The sequence below is a fragment of the Aulonocara stuartgranti genome (genome assembly GCF_965226115.1).
Source record: "Aulonocara stuartgranti genome assembly, chromosome: 7".
Lineage (NCBI taxonomy): Eukaryota > Metazoa > Chordata > Actinopteri > Cichliformes > Cichlidae > Aulonocara > Aulonocara stuartgranti.
The window spans coordinates 11116999-11131840 of NC_138945.1; the positions used below are offsets into that span (position 1 = coordinate 11116999).

The window sequence follows — 14842 nt, forward strand, 5'->3', positions numbered from 1 at the left end:
CAGGTGGCTCGCCCTCCCTGAGCCTGATTCTGGGAGGTTTCTTCCTGTTAAAAAGGACTTTTTCCTTCCCACTTACCCCAATGCTAAAGTGATTGTTGGGGTTCTCTGTATCATTGCAGGGTCTTTACCTTGCAATACAAAGCACCTGGAGGTGACTGCTGTTGTGATTTGGCGCTATACTGAATTGAATTGACTGATCCAGGTTGAGAGAATCTGATTGGCTCCAAATTTGCATTAAAACCTTACCCACGCATGCTCTGTGTCTTCAATGTTATGGTTCTGGTGTTGTAGGAGGACAACAACAAAATCTTTGTGTCAGCAGCCTACTGTGTACACTTCTGTGTGCCTCGTGTTTCTGTTGCATAAGATCCTGTTTCTGTGTTTTCACAGATTTACTCACGCATTTCTTTTTCAAGACTTTATTCTTTGGAATATTCAAAGCCAGCGCTATAGGTTAGCTTCAACCCCCAAACCGTCTGAACATCTGTAGGTTTGTCTGTTTTTAACACAGCAGCAGAGGTGCAGTAGGACCCTGGGGTGCGGCTGCAGCAGTGTAACAGTGAGCAGACAGGAGGGAGGAGCCTGAATAGAAACCAAACAACCCTCCACACCCTGTGGCCTCTGGGAAGTTTCTCCGCATTCCTGCAATAGATTCAGACACACACACCTAAAAATTAATAGACAGGAAGCTGGAAGGAACCTGAAGCTGAGGCTGGGTAAGTGTGTGCAAGGCTGAGAGTGTGCTGCTCTTTTTCACAACAGCTCATCAGTTGTTGCCTTCATGTCCACTGTTGTGTGTGTGTGTTTGTGTGTGTGCTGAAACAGGAGTTTGGAGGGGCTACTGCTTTAGGACTGGAGACCAGAACCTCATCATCCCCGCCCTGCCAGGTGCTGTATTTTCCTGACTCATCCTCTGTTTTACCGCTGAATGCTTCTCTGTCACTTTCCCCGCCTGCACAAACATAACTCAGTCACAGGAAGTGCTCTACTGCTTTCAGTTACGTCCTCACTAAGCGTATCTCTTGGTCAGTGTGTGTTCAAGTGCAGATACAGTGAAAATAGAGGAAGCTATTTTTCTTTAAACGTTGTTAGAGCTGATATAACCACAGCTTCCACCCAAGAAACTGCAGCATTTGTAGGAAGTTCGTATTTTAAGAGTTCACCAAGTAACTGAAATGACAGCCAAAGCATGCAGATGTCTGCAAAATGACGTGGTGAGCCTCACATGCAAATCTAAAACCTCCCTTGCTTGCCTGGTAGTTACCATAATGTAATAGCTGATGCATAAACATACGCTAGCAATAAATAAGCTGTTATATTATTGTACTCATGGTGTAAATAATGCGTTGTAAAAGGTCTCAGTGGAGTCACTTAATATGATAAATAACACGCCTCCATCTTGTCCTGCATTATAAAAAACGCTGCATTTAACTTTATTTATGCTACTTTTGAAGTATATGTTTAGTTAGATACTTTATTGATCACAGGAGGGAAGTAATGTGCTACAGCTGCAGGATGATATTTGTGTGCAGTCTCATGTCTCACAGGTATGTTCACCTGTCACAGAAACAAGAGTTATGATTCAGTTTTAAAGTGAATGGTAGGAATGATTTCCTGAAGCATTTGTCACTGTAGGGCTGGATCAGGTGACTCTGAATCCTCCCTTAGTTACACTGCAATAAGCCTAGGCTGCTGGGGCTTCTGGGGGTTTCCCATGATGCACTGAGTGTTTCTTCTTCACTCACCTTTTTTTTCTCCACGTATTATATGGGTATACACACACACTCTGCATTTAATCATTAGTTATTATTCATCTCTGGTTCTCTTCCACAGTATGCTTTTGGTCCTGTCTTCCTCCCCTTCTTCCTGTTAAAAGGGTGTTTTTCCTTCCCACTGTCGTGAATTTCCACTGTGTGTTCTGGCTTTCTCCCACTGTCCAGATATATGTATGGCGTTAATTATAATTCTAAAGTGCCCATGAATATGAGGTAAATAAAGTTCTGTATGTATGTGTGGTTAAATGTGACTTGTGTAGTCTCTAAAGTGTTTTGAGTGGTCAGTAAGGCTAGTCTGCTCACAGTGACAGTGTTAACACACAAGTATAGCTGAGGTTGATACAAATGTCATTAGTTGTGTGTGTATTTAGTCACCAATTAAATCTGAAAAATAACTTTTTGACCTTAAATGAAAAGTTGAGGATCAGTGTCTGTGAGCTGTCTATAGCTAACCACAGCCTTGTGATCTTTACAGGATGCACATGCTGAAACTTTAGCCTGCTGGCGGTTTTTGTTATACAGTCATTAGGCATTTATCCTCTGGGTACGGTTAATTTTGTGGCGATCACCATGATCAGTCTTCTTTACCTCTGGAGACCGTGAACAGTCTGTCACAGTTGTCACTGCTGACCCTTGAGCCACGAAGCTAGTGTGACTAAATAAGGGGAATAAGGTGGCGATGTTAGCACTGAGGGTAAGAGCACCAGTTAACATACCGTTTTATTGTCATTTGTGTCCAGTCTTATCATGAGTAAGGCAGGCGCTGATGAAGGTGGAGCTGGGGGCTGCGGTGATTCAGCCAAACAGCTGGAGGCTAAAGATGAAAAAGGAGGAAAGTTGCTGAGCAAACCGTCTGCTGGATCCGGCTGGACCAAAGTGAGCTGCCCCTGCTGCTTCTCAGAGCGGGTGGAGCCGCTGGTTCTGGTGAAGCTTGGCGGGAAAGTCGGCCCCGAGACGAAGCGCTGGCTCATCAAGGTGATTGGAGCTCCTCAGAAAGATGGAGGTGAGGGCTCAGATATCAGCAACAGCACAGAGCTCACTTCAGTTTCTGCATCGATTGGAAACTCGCTTTCAAAGAAAAAGCATGCGGATCAAACATTTATGAGGATTTCTCTTGTGCCAGGAATGAACGTAATAGGAGAATCATTTCCAGGAAACATTGCTACTCTTTAAACATTTGATTGAATTTGCATTTCCAAGCTACATGTCAGATAAATGCATTTAAATGACTCCTATGAAAATGTCTGACATGGCTGCACAGAAAGCATATGCCAGCCATAAACCACATGTCATATCAGATAAACACACAGACACAAAGAAACTACTCTTTAAGATAATAATATTTATGTTCTTTCACTTTGTTATCATTGTTATGGCAACTAAAGATGTTTGGACGAATGGATAAAAACTGCTCTGTCCACGACTCTTTGCAGTGTTTTGTGTTGAAGCAATGCTATGCAAACTAGACAAACTCATCTCCACATAACACCTTACTGAAATTCTAGCAGGGACCACAAAGTTGGGAAAGGTTGGGGAAATCTGTATGAAAGGATGAACATTCGTGCTTTATGGTGCAGCGAGAAAAACCAGTTTTATTATTAGACAAGGATGGCCTGAGTAAGTACAAAGTGCAATTTCTAAATTCATTTATTAAAGGAAAAAAGTGGCCTTGTGTAAAAAGGAACTGCCCTCTAAACCCAGTAACTGGTTGTGCCACCTTTGGCAGCAAGAACTTCAACAGCATTTGCGATAAATCTTTCAGATTGGGACAAAAATTCCTTCAGCAATCTTCAAAAAGCCCCTTAAAGTTCTGCTTTTGTCTAATCAGTCCACAGAATATTTCCCTAAAATATTTGGGAATCATCAAGAGTTTTTTTTTTTTTTGGCAAATGTGAGACGAGCCTTTGTCTTCTTCGTGGTCAACACTAGCATGGATGCAATTTTTGCCAAGTCTCTTTCTTCTTGTTGAAACATGAACTCTGACCTTAACTGATTCAAGTGAGACCTGCAGTTCTTAAAATATTTGTATAGGGCTCTTATGTGACCTCCTGTGAGTCGTTGATGTGCTCTTGGAGTGATTTTGATTGGCTGGTCAATCCTGGGAAGGTTCACCGCTGTTCCACGTTTCTTATATCCGTGGTTCTCTGGAGTCCCAAAGCCTTAGAAATGACTCTGTAACCTAGGGGTAGGCAACTCCAGGCCTCGAGTGCCGGTGTCCTGCAGGTTTTAGATTGCACCCTGGGTTAACACAACTGAATCAAATGATTAGTTCATTACCAGGCCTCTGGAGAACTTCAAGAAATGCTGAGTAGTCATTTAGCCCTTTAAATCAGCTGTGTTGGATCAAAGACACATCTAAAACCTCCAGGACACCGGCACTCGAGGCCTGGATTTGCCTACCCCTGCTGTAACCCTTTCCAGTGCCATTGTTTTTCAGTTATTTATTTAGATCGTTGCATGATGCGTTGCTTTTTTAGATCTTTTAGCTCCTTCACTTTGTCAGACAGGTTCTATTTAAATTATTTCTTGATTCGACAGGTCTGGCAGGCCTGGGCGTGGCTAGCGAAAGTGTACTCAATGTTAGGTTTTGTATTGTTGATTGTCATTTATGCTTAGAAATATTTAACCATATATGCTTAGAGGTGTATAATCAATTGTGTAGTGATAGGATGTGTGATCTTTAGCAGGCTGCAAAGGCTTGGTGTGTATTCCACACTGGAATGCACACCTACATCCTGGGAGCATGGGAAGAGGTCGTACCTTGTCTTATTGTCTTATGGCAGGATAAACGTGGCTTTATCTGTTTTAGGCCAAGTGCCTTTTGTTTAGATGAACTGTTGGACTTCCAGACCAGCAGGTTTAGGGAAGTTATTTATGGGGTCACACTCTGACCCCACACACACACACACACACACACACACACACACACACACACACACACACACGCACACACACACACACACACACACACACACACACAGGCAAGGTACTCTTTGTTTGTATGTAGACGTCATATGTTAATGAACCTATGCATATTCATGTAACCTCAATAAAAGAGCAGTGTTACGGGGGAGCGGACGAGAGCAACTGGGGTCAAGCGAAGGAACGGCGTTTGTCCAGTTCTCTCCCGTGCACGAGAAACATGAAGAACTTTGCCTACTTCGTGTCTTGCTTGCTGTGTAATTATATTGTCTTCAACGTTCCAGCGAATAGGTTCAAGCTACAAACGTATCACTCGGCTTTCCAAGAAATGGGGTTAATCACAGATGATTTGTGATTTACTTTTTTAAAATAGATTTTTTAGATTTTTTTTCTATTAATAAATAAAATCATAATTTAAAAAGTGCATTTTTTATTGACTCAGGTTATCTTAATGATCTGAAATATGTAAATGTGACAAATATGGAAAAATTAAGCTATCAGGATGGGGAGGAGATGCTTCTTCGCAGCACTGCACGTGTTTTAGACTGAATTGATTCTCTCATTCCTGAGTGTAAGGATGTTTAAGGTTTTTCAGCTCTTTGTCCCCGTTTAACCATTGCTTCACTGTGAACAGGTGCTGCATTACTGGCCCACCCGGGTGAGGACGCCAGCGGTGATATCATCGTGGTCTCGGCCCCCCGCTGCACGTTACTACGAGCCGCTGAAGAGTTGGGTCTTTGTAAGACTTACCGCAGCGGGGACATGGAGGCCTTCTCCTACAATGACAGAGACAACTTTAAAGATTCAGGTGCAGTGGAGCAGCTTTGGGGGAGCACACTTTACATGGTTAAACAAGACATTAGGAAGTACCCTGTAGAGCTTAGGGAGACTTATTAGAGCACTGTATCCAAGAACGATTTAGGAATATCCACAATTATTTATTTTGCATGAATTTCCTCTCTAATAGTAGCTTCCTAAAAATAATAAAATGACTTGCACAAACACTCTGGCAGGTGTTCACAGTACAAAGTCCAGTCTGTGTTCTTTCATTACTCGTGTGGGTTCAAAGAGCATTCGAACAGTTGAGTGAGCTTCTTACTACTGTGCTCAATTTGAGCTCCTTATTTTTCTTCGTGGATTCCACTACAGTAGCTTTGCATGATGCACAGCTCAAAATAATCCTCATTTGTCTGCTGTTGCGTCTTGATGTAGCTCTTTCACTTCAGCAAGCAGTTTCAGTTCCTCAGTTTGACAAAGCTGTAACAGATGACAGAAAGTCAGGAAAAGCATCATGGGTAAACGTTGAAGCGATTCCGACTGATTTTTGAGTATGCTGATTCAAAGGATGATAATGGAAAACATTCACCAGTCTACTTGAACCAACTGAACCATTAGAAAACACTTTATTGTGAAAAGGCCAGCTAATGCATTTTTTGGATGTTTTAGCATGACAGCGAGGGTCATCTGATGTTACAATCTGAGCTTGACCTTTTGCACAAATCTCCTGTATCTGCTTAGATTGATCTTTTATAATACCTTTAAAACTTTGTTAAACTGTGCACTCACGTATTGTACAAAATAAATGTGGGATTTCATTAAAATCTTCACTATTTGACCTTTAAATGCTTTCTGGGGTCAAGGAAAAAAAAGATTAATCTCTATGTGCGTTTGTTTAATGCATCTCTGTTCATGTGTGTGACAGATAACATGGAGGTGTTTCTCACGCTGGCGGAGCGACAGTACATAGTGAAGTATGAGCTGGATGGACTGCGGGTGCAGAGGGACCTGAGGATACCCGGCCTGCCTGAGAGCCGCATGCTGCAAAGAAGAGACAACATCTGTGAGTGTGGTTTGTGCTTTTGTCATGTTTTCAGTGTGAAGAAACAACATCCACGTGTGTGTTAGTAATTTTTCTTAAGTCATTTATCATCATGGTGCGTTTGCCAGGACCCCCTTCCAGCTGTGGGCTAATACAGCTGCAACCCTACAAAGGTTTATGGATTTTCAAGGCTTTCATGACTTAATTTGTGGCTGGTCTAATAATTAGTTTAGTTTGTAATTAGGGATGGGTATCGTTTAGGTTTTATCCGATACCGGTGCCAAACCGGTACTTTTGAAACGGTGTTGGTGCTTAAACGGTGCTCAAACCGGTGCTTAAAGAATGGAGAACACAAAATTGGTCCAAAAACCTCTCATGTTCAGCTGTTTTTTTTGTAAAAATATAACAATGTTAGCCTTTTCTGCAGCTATGGGGCATATATGGTATCACTCTTGGCTGGAAGCAGTGCTTAAACAATGGAAAAAACACAAACTTTGTCCAAAAACCTCTCATGTTTAACTGTTTTCCACTTTTTCTTTGGTCATTTTAGCCTTTTTGGCCAGTGTGAAGGGAGTATCTGCCATTAAACAAGAAGACAGCCGCATGTAACTACGATGATGTTTGCTAGTTCACCTTACATGCATTAATGTAATAACGTGGTTAGCCTACTCAACGTAAATTACACACCAACAACATTAAGCTACTCACGCATCCTCATCATTTCTGCTACACTGGCAGGGTCCGATAACCGGCAACCCACCCGCAGTAGATGTGCTCGGTGTGAGGTCTCGCAGCAAGCTATCAAATATGGCGCATTTTTTGGCTTTTAAAAAAAAACGCTATGCGTCGCCAGGTGTTTCATCGGATTTGAGGTGTTACCTCCTTTGACAGTATCACAGTATCACCTTAAAGCACTTGTTGCAGGCTGCTGAGTTTACATATTTTGCTGTGAAGTACAGCCAGACTTTTGACCGCTTCACCTTGGGCATTTTTAATCTGTAGCTCTGCTCTAAAAGAACGTACGTACCTGGGCCCGCCTACTATCCTCAGAAACATAAAAAGATTGGCTAGAATTCAAAGTGTATGACATCTCAGGAAAAAAAAGCACCGAAATAAAGCATGTGCGCTGCTTTTCGGTCTGGTTACTACCGTTTATGTTACTACCGGTACGGATACCGGTACCCATCCCTATTTGTAATGAACATCACTTTTGCTTAGGACCTACTTTTAGCTGCGGCTTTATGTGCAGTTATTCTTCTTTGGTTTGTGGGACTGGCATATGAATGGCAAAGTTTCTCGCTGATCTGAACTGCTTCCCTCAGATGTGCTTATATGTACAGTTTAGGGATTATGATTATTTTTAAGTCTTCAAGTCATCCTGGGTTGAAGAGATTCGATGTGATGACACTGAGTGATGTTGCAGGGCAGAAGCTTTCCTCAGCTGGTGTTGTTGTGGACACGTTTCCCCTCCACAACCGAAAAAAACTGAAGGACCTCGGTGAAGCCTGGTACTCGGGAAATCAGCTGGCTCAGCCACTTGGTGGGTGGAAATACAACACACTGCTTTTAAGCTTGCGTGCAGTTTTGTTCATTCAAATAGCTGTAAAAATCTTACATTACATGCATTTGTCACTCCTGGAACGTATTAAGATTCATAATCGATGGCTGCGTGGATGTGCTCACACCAGATATTTCTGTCTAACTTATTAGATTCAGTCAATGACTATTTTGGAAGCGCTGTGGCGTTTTACTTCAGCTTCCTTGATTTCTACACCTGGTCTTTGCTCACACCTGCAATACTGGGCCTGGCCATCTCATACTTCTCAGGTAGGTGTGTGGATTTATCCACATATGGCCTTTATGATGTATTTGGCACTCAAAAACAACATGCTTATACAGTTGCTTGCAAAAGTATTCGGCCCCCTTGAACTTTCCCACATTTTGTCACATTACAGCCACAAGATGAATCAGTTTTATTGGAATTCCACGTGAAAGACCAATACAAAGTGGTGTACACGTGAGAAGTGGAACGAAAAGCATACATGATTCCAAACATTTTTTACAAATTCTCTAATTCTCTAATTATTGCTTTATATAATGGGCCACTTATAATATATGATATATATTTGTTCTTTTTGAGTAATAGAGAAAAACTGTCCGAAATAAAGGACTTTATCTACTATAAAAGAGGTTTCTTCAGTTCTAAAATCAAATGGTGGAGAGTCAAAGCCCAGGTGGGCGTTGTCCCTTAAGAGGTTTGTTGACCTATTAATCATGTGACTTGACACTGGAGCCAAGGTGTGAAAAAAGGCATGAGTCATTAACAGCAGCGGTTTCGGGTGAAGTCGCTGTGAAACCGTGCATCACCCTGTCATGTTACCATTTGGTTTTAGAACTGAAGAAGCCTCTTAGATGAGCTGTGAAACGTCTTCACGAAACTTAAAGAAGTCCAGTTGCTTTCTTTTCAAGCTCCTTAGACAACCATGAGAACCTAACACAGACAAAACAGTTATGTATGCAGTTCCCACGGCCAGTAATTAAACACAAAGCACAGTGGCAGACCCTTTTTACTACATTTCTTTCTTCTGTTGGAAGTTTGTATTAATATTTAATAGAAACATGTCAAGATGAGAGTTTACTTTTTAAGAATTATTTCAGAAACCAGTTGTGGAAGTTTTATGGTGATTTTTATTAGTTGTTTTCATAAATTGTAGTTTTCAGGTAAGAAATATGCTGTTTTACCATATACAGTATAAAATACTGTGCTTCAAAGAAGAAAACACCTACACAGAATTGTCTTCTGTTCCTACCCTCATCCCCCTGAGCCTGATTCTGCCCGAGGTTACTTCCTGTTACTTCACTGTCACTGGAGTGACTCGAATTGACTTAAAATACAACTAATGCTCAAAGTAAATGTTTTCTGTAAGAAGAAGTGAACTTATATGAATTGGAAACAGTCTGAAGCAGGACTGTTGTTGGCTTTTTCCCACCTTTTCATTAAAGTCCTATCTTCTCCCACAAAGACCAGTGATTCCAGACTGATTAAATCCAGTTATTAAACATGAGATGCCCCGCTGTATGGATGTCACTGACAGGACACAAAACTCTTCCTGTCATCACAGGTGAGGTTAAGAAGGAAATGGTGGATTCGGTCTCGGGATCGAAGGTCATAATTAATGATGATGACTCAGGACCGATGATCAGCGGCCACATGCTTCAGGCGATGTTCAGCATGATCTGGTCCACGGTGTTCATGGAGCTGTGGAAACGCCGGAGCTCCTCGTTGTCGTACCGCTGGGGGACCATGAACCTCGCAGAGCGTTTTGCAGAGCCTCGGCCCAATTTCTACGGTGACCTCGGCGTAAACCCCGTTACAGGTCGCGTGGAGCCTCTTTTCCCTGAATGGAAGAGAGACCTGCGCATGGTGCTGGTGTCGGTCCCAGTTGTGGGGCTGTTTCTAGGTAGGTGCAGAAATGTTTTTTGCTCTATTTTCTCTGATTCTGCAAAGATTTAGCAGTAAAAGATGAAATGCCTGTCCCGCCTCCTCCTGCAGGGCTAGTGGTACTCGGTATGATGTGTTTCTACTGGGGGGAGGCCCAGGTGAAACAGCTACACAAAGACTGGAACTCCCTGCTGTCTCAGGCTTTGCTCTACATACCCTCAGTGCTTCACATCGTTTACACAAACATGCTAGGAAATGTTTACAGGAACGTGGCGCAGAGTCTGACTGAATATGGTGAGTGAGACTGAACTGCAAGGAGAATACAGAGCCATGAGTTTGTTAATGCAGTGGAGATGTTTCTCATTTGAACCGTATGTGTGTTGGCAATTTTTAGGATAGAAATCCTGCACATTTAATGAAATGCTTTTACTGCGTCCCTCTAGAAAACCACAGAGAGGAGTCCGCCTTCGAGAACCATCTGACAGCCAAGATTTTGGTGGTTAGTTCCTGCTTTCCTCTCCTTTTGAACCATTATCTTATAAAGTACAGGGATTCCTCTTTGACAGGTTCTCCTTTCTTCCTTCAGTTCACCTTCTTCAACAATTTTGCCGTGCTCTTCCACATTGCCTTCTTCAAGCAGGATGTGCCCCTGCTTCGTAAGGTAACCTACGTCTTGCGCATTTTATGGTAGAAGCCAAAAGATTTCATTTAGAGTTTCTAACTCCGCCCACCTGTTTTGTAATAAAATCTTTCTGTTGAACATTATATATTCTGTACAGCTATTTCAGTGTCTGCTAAACAGACCCATTTAACTGTGTAAATAAACTGAAAGAGATAAGCAAGCTATAACTGCAAAAAAATGATTCTATATAGAAAGAAGGGCAGTGGTCCTAATATGAAGCTCTGGGGAACTCCTTTAGATAATCAGTGGAAAAGTGGAAGAAGTAAAGGGTGGCAGAATTATATTCCTTGTTTTACTTTCTTCAGCGCCTGGCGTCTTTGTTGATCGTGAGTCAGCTGGTTAACCAGGTGACAGAGGTGGTTATACCTTTCCTGGTGGACAGATTCATCAGCGCCCCCCACAGGACAGAGAGTGAAGATGACCCTAAGGAGGACAAATTCCGGAACCAGAGAACCCTGCCTGTTTTTCCTGTGAGGATATAGAAAACATTAGGCATGCACTGATAGGGTGAAATATTTAAAATATAATCTGGCCAATAGCAACTAAAAATATTTTTTCAGGACAGTATTAGTGAATAAAGCCAATAAATACATTATAAAACACAGTTTGATTATAATACACTGAGAGTGATAGCTTCCTGTGGTGTCCCAGGGCCTGTTTGCAGAATATATAGAGCTCCTGGTGCAGTTTGGGTATTTGAGTCTTTTCTCCTGCGTGTATCCTCTGACGGCCGTGCTGCTGCTCATCAACAACATAACGGAGATCCGATCAGACGCCTATAAGATCTGCAACCTCTTCCGCAAGCCCTTCTCCCCTCCTGTGGCTAACATGGGCGTGTGGCAGGTCAGCAGGTCAGAACCTTTGTCACGCTCGTCCCGTTTATGAGCAAACAGTTCACGTTGTTGTCTCGTGTCCCAGGTTGCCTTCGAGGTCTTGAGTTTCGTCTCTGTTATTTCTAACTGCTGGTTGCTGCTGCTGTCGCCACGGTTACAAGAGCTGTGTCGCGAGGGCGGCCTGAGCAGCACGAACGTCCTGCTGTTGGCTGTTTTTGGGGAGGTAAGAAGAGAACTAAACAGCTAATCAAACACATTTCTGTGTATACCCCTGACATGTTTATCTTCGTGTGTTTTGCAGCACGTGCTGATCTTAATCAAGTTTATTATGGCAGCCCTGATTCCCGATGAACCCGACTGGATCAGGAAGAAGAGGGATCAAATGGAGTACACATCCATGCAGGCCCTGAAAGAACAGGTTAACGCCATCTCCACTGACTTCATTGTCTAGCATTTTGGTGCACTCCTTCATCCATATGACATAATTTCTTTGTTTTTCCCCCCTCAGAAGCTGCAACCTGAAGTGTCCTAACTGTGTTTCAAGGTTGATGAGATGGTTCTTGATGTCATTGGAGGCCACCATCTTTAGCGTTGTGTGGAACCCAGCAGGAGAAAAGTAGTGGATCTCCAGCGGGGCCCACGATGTTTACTGCTGTGCCCCTGTGTGATCCCAAAGTGTATCTGCAGCTCTTTTCTCACTGATTAAGCCAATGCTTCTGTGATGTGCACACTTTGAAATGCATCTTCATAATATCCGTGCAATTGAAACAGCAGCTAAATAGTTTATTAGACAGCAAAGGGAATGTAACTGTTACGCTGCAGGTGAAGGCCAAAGGTATTTTTTGCAGAAACCCTCTAAAATGTAATTAGAACTTTCGCCACAAGGTGGCAGCGTTTTATAAGAAAATTTTAGAGTAGTAGTCCAGCCCAACCAGCATCTTTAGCGTTGCTATCTTACAATTTGACTCCTGATTAATCTAATGTTTTTCTTTTTTTAAAGCATGGCCTGTGCTTTTTTAGTTACCAAAATAGGTGGGCAAGTAAGATAGTAACACAAATTCAGTGTGAATGTTGAGCTAACTCTCGCTTGAATAATTGGATGACACACTAACTCGCTGTACCATCTTGTGGTTCAAAGTGGTATTACAATTGAGCGCAGCGAAGCCTTAATTTCACTTTATTTGATATCTCTTCATCGTGATACATATACACAGGGATTTAAGTGGGCTGGATCGATCCAGCATATGCCATGGACTTGTAACATCATAGTCTGTTTACAGTTTTAATTGCTTTTTAAAGGTTTTACATTATTTTTAAATTGTTGTGTTTTTACAAATAGACTGTCCTACAGTAAAGCAGGTTTTTTTTTTTAAAGGAAAATGTATAGAGCATTTACAATCAATATTTAAGAAAGGCCACTAGCAATTCTAAAGATGGGCAGTACACTTGGCAATATTTTTCATGGTTTTCTCTCTGGGGTCTTCTTCTTCTCACTGCTGCCACCTGGTGGTAAGATGCAGTTTGGGATTCATAGTTGGCGACTGTATCTTCAATGGAGTAAATATCAAAAACCAACAATTGTCCATGAAAAGTTAGCCTTTAAAGCTGCTTGAATCAATAATTTGAATACATGCTTGTCTACATCCATGATTTAAATGCTCATCCATGTTTACAGTCCTCTAAAGGCACAATTCTAAATAGATGCTAATGTCACTGTGTGCTTGCTGGATGTTTAAATTAACTTTACAAAGAAACATTTTTTGTGTCGACACCAAAAACTGATTTTTGCAGCTTTTAAAACCTCCAGCTTGAACTTACAGCTTGTATTTTTAGGAGCGATGACAGGTGAGTTTAGTGAGTATTGGAAGCGAAAAAGCAAAACACAGTGGTGTATTTTGCTAAATGTACTTTTATGCAAAGGACCAAATAATAGGAAGTACTGTGGATACTCCCTTGAAGATACTGTCAACACGACAACTATAAAAGCTACTTTCAACTGTTTTCTTGTCATAAGGGATCACCACAGCAGCTGCCTTCACAGCTGATCTCACAGTTTTACACCAAATGCACTTCCTGACATTTAGCATGAGCTAAATACAGTAAACTGTGTACCAATGTTTGCACTGAAAGCAGTTAGGAGCAACCAAAGAATCGCTATGTGCTTTGCTTTTAGAAATGCATTATTTTTGTATGTGTGGGATTTTTACTTGCTTGTTGAAACCTTGTAGTCTCTATCACTATACGAGTGTTATTGCACTGTTCAGTGCAGATTAATCTGAGATATTATGAGAAATGTGCAGAACGTGAAGCCGCTAGGGGAAGCCCACCATGCCCTCTGCACATGCTGAACAGTGGTGTCTTGTTCTTAGATAAGTTATTGTATTATTTTTAGGCGTTAGTAGTCTTTTCAGCCACCAGGGGGCACCACACGTTTTTATTTTACTTGCATGCAGCTTTCCACAAGCCTGGTCCCTGCTGAAGGACTGATTCAGCAAAGGTGCTGATAGATGGTGAGAGTTTCTCAAGAGGCTTCAGGTGCACATGTACAATCCTGACACTAATCGTAGGCCTGTGTGTGTTTGTGTGAAGTGGTCACGAGTTAATGAAAAGAAACTTTTAGACAAGGATCGGAGTTTCAGCTCTGACCACAGCATTTGCTGGCTGTCTCAATAAACTGACAGAAGGAATTACTTGTTGTGAAGTTCTTGTATTTGGTTATATTGATCACCAGAAAACTAACGGACAACAATCTGGGCTCATTTGTGCAGTTTGTTTTCCTTTTTCTGGATCGTTTAGAACTAAACAAAATGATGGGAATATTTGATAGACACAATCATACTCTTGCAAGAAAAAGCACACAGTATTCTTTGCATGGTGCATTTTTACTGTGAAACAACTATGTAAAGCTACATGTCCACATCTTTGCAGTAATGACACTAATATAATGCTGACAACATTATAAGTTGCATAATAAATCTTGTATTTTATTATTTTAGTAACTCAGCTGCTTATAATGTGTAATTATAATATTTGGTTAGCACTGCTCCCTCACAGCAGTCCTGGGTTTGAATCTAGTCAGAGGTCCTTCTGTGTGGCGTCTCCTTATGACTGTGTGAGTACTTTCTGGGTAACCTGGGTTCTCTTGATAGTCCAAAAACATGCATGGGGTTTGGTTGCCTGTCTCCTCCCCTGACCCTTAATTGGAAAATTGAAGTTTGACTTATGTCTCTGAAAGCCAACAGCTGAGGGCTTGAAAAACAGAAAAATCCTGTATTTAAAAGTATTATTGCATATACAGAAAGTATTCAAAGGGATGTCAGCGTTAAACATCTGCAGCAGTAATATTAAACTATTTAACAGTGACAAATA

General features: G+C 41.7%; 1 protein-coding gene across 1 annotated transcript; it reads left to right on the forward strand.

Annotated features, from left to right (window-relative positions):
• Positions 1-265: 265 nt before the first annotated feature.
• On the forward strand, positions 266-14160 carry ano10b (anoctamin 10b). The gene is made up of 16 exons (XM_082542696.1): positions 266-716; positions 826-888; positions 2516-2778; positions 5332-5505; positions 6400-6537; positions 7940-8056; positions 8227-8343; positions 9639-9977; positions 10070-10252; positions 10402-10457; positions 10545-10619; positions 10946-11110; positions 11292-11483; positions 11559-11696; positions 11775-11891; positions 11982-14160. Exons 3-16 carry the CDS (start codon positions 2523-2525, stop codon positions 12003-12005), a joined length of 2091 nt encoding a protein of 696 aa, XP_082398822.1. The 5' UTR covers positions 266-716; positions 826-888; positions 2516-2522; the 3' UTR covers positions 12006-14160.
• The last annotated feature ends 682 nt before the right edge of the window (positions 14161-14842 follow it).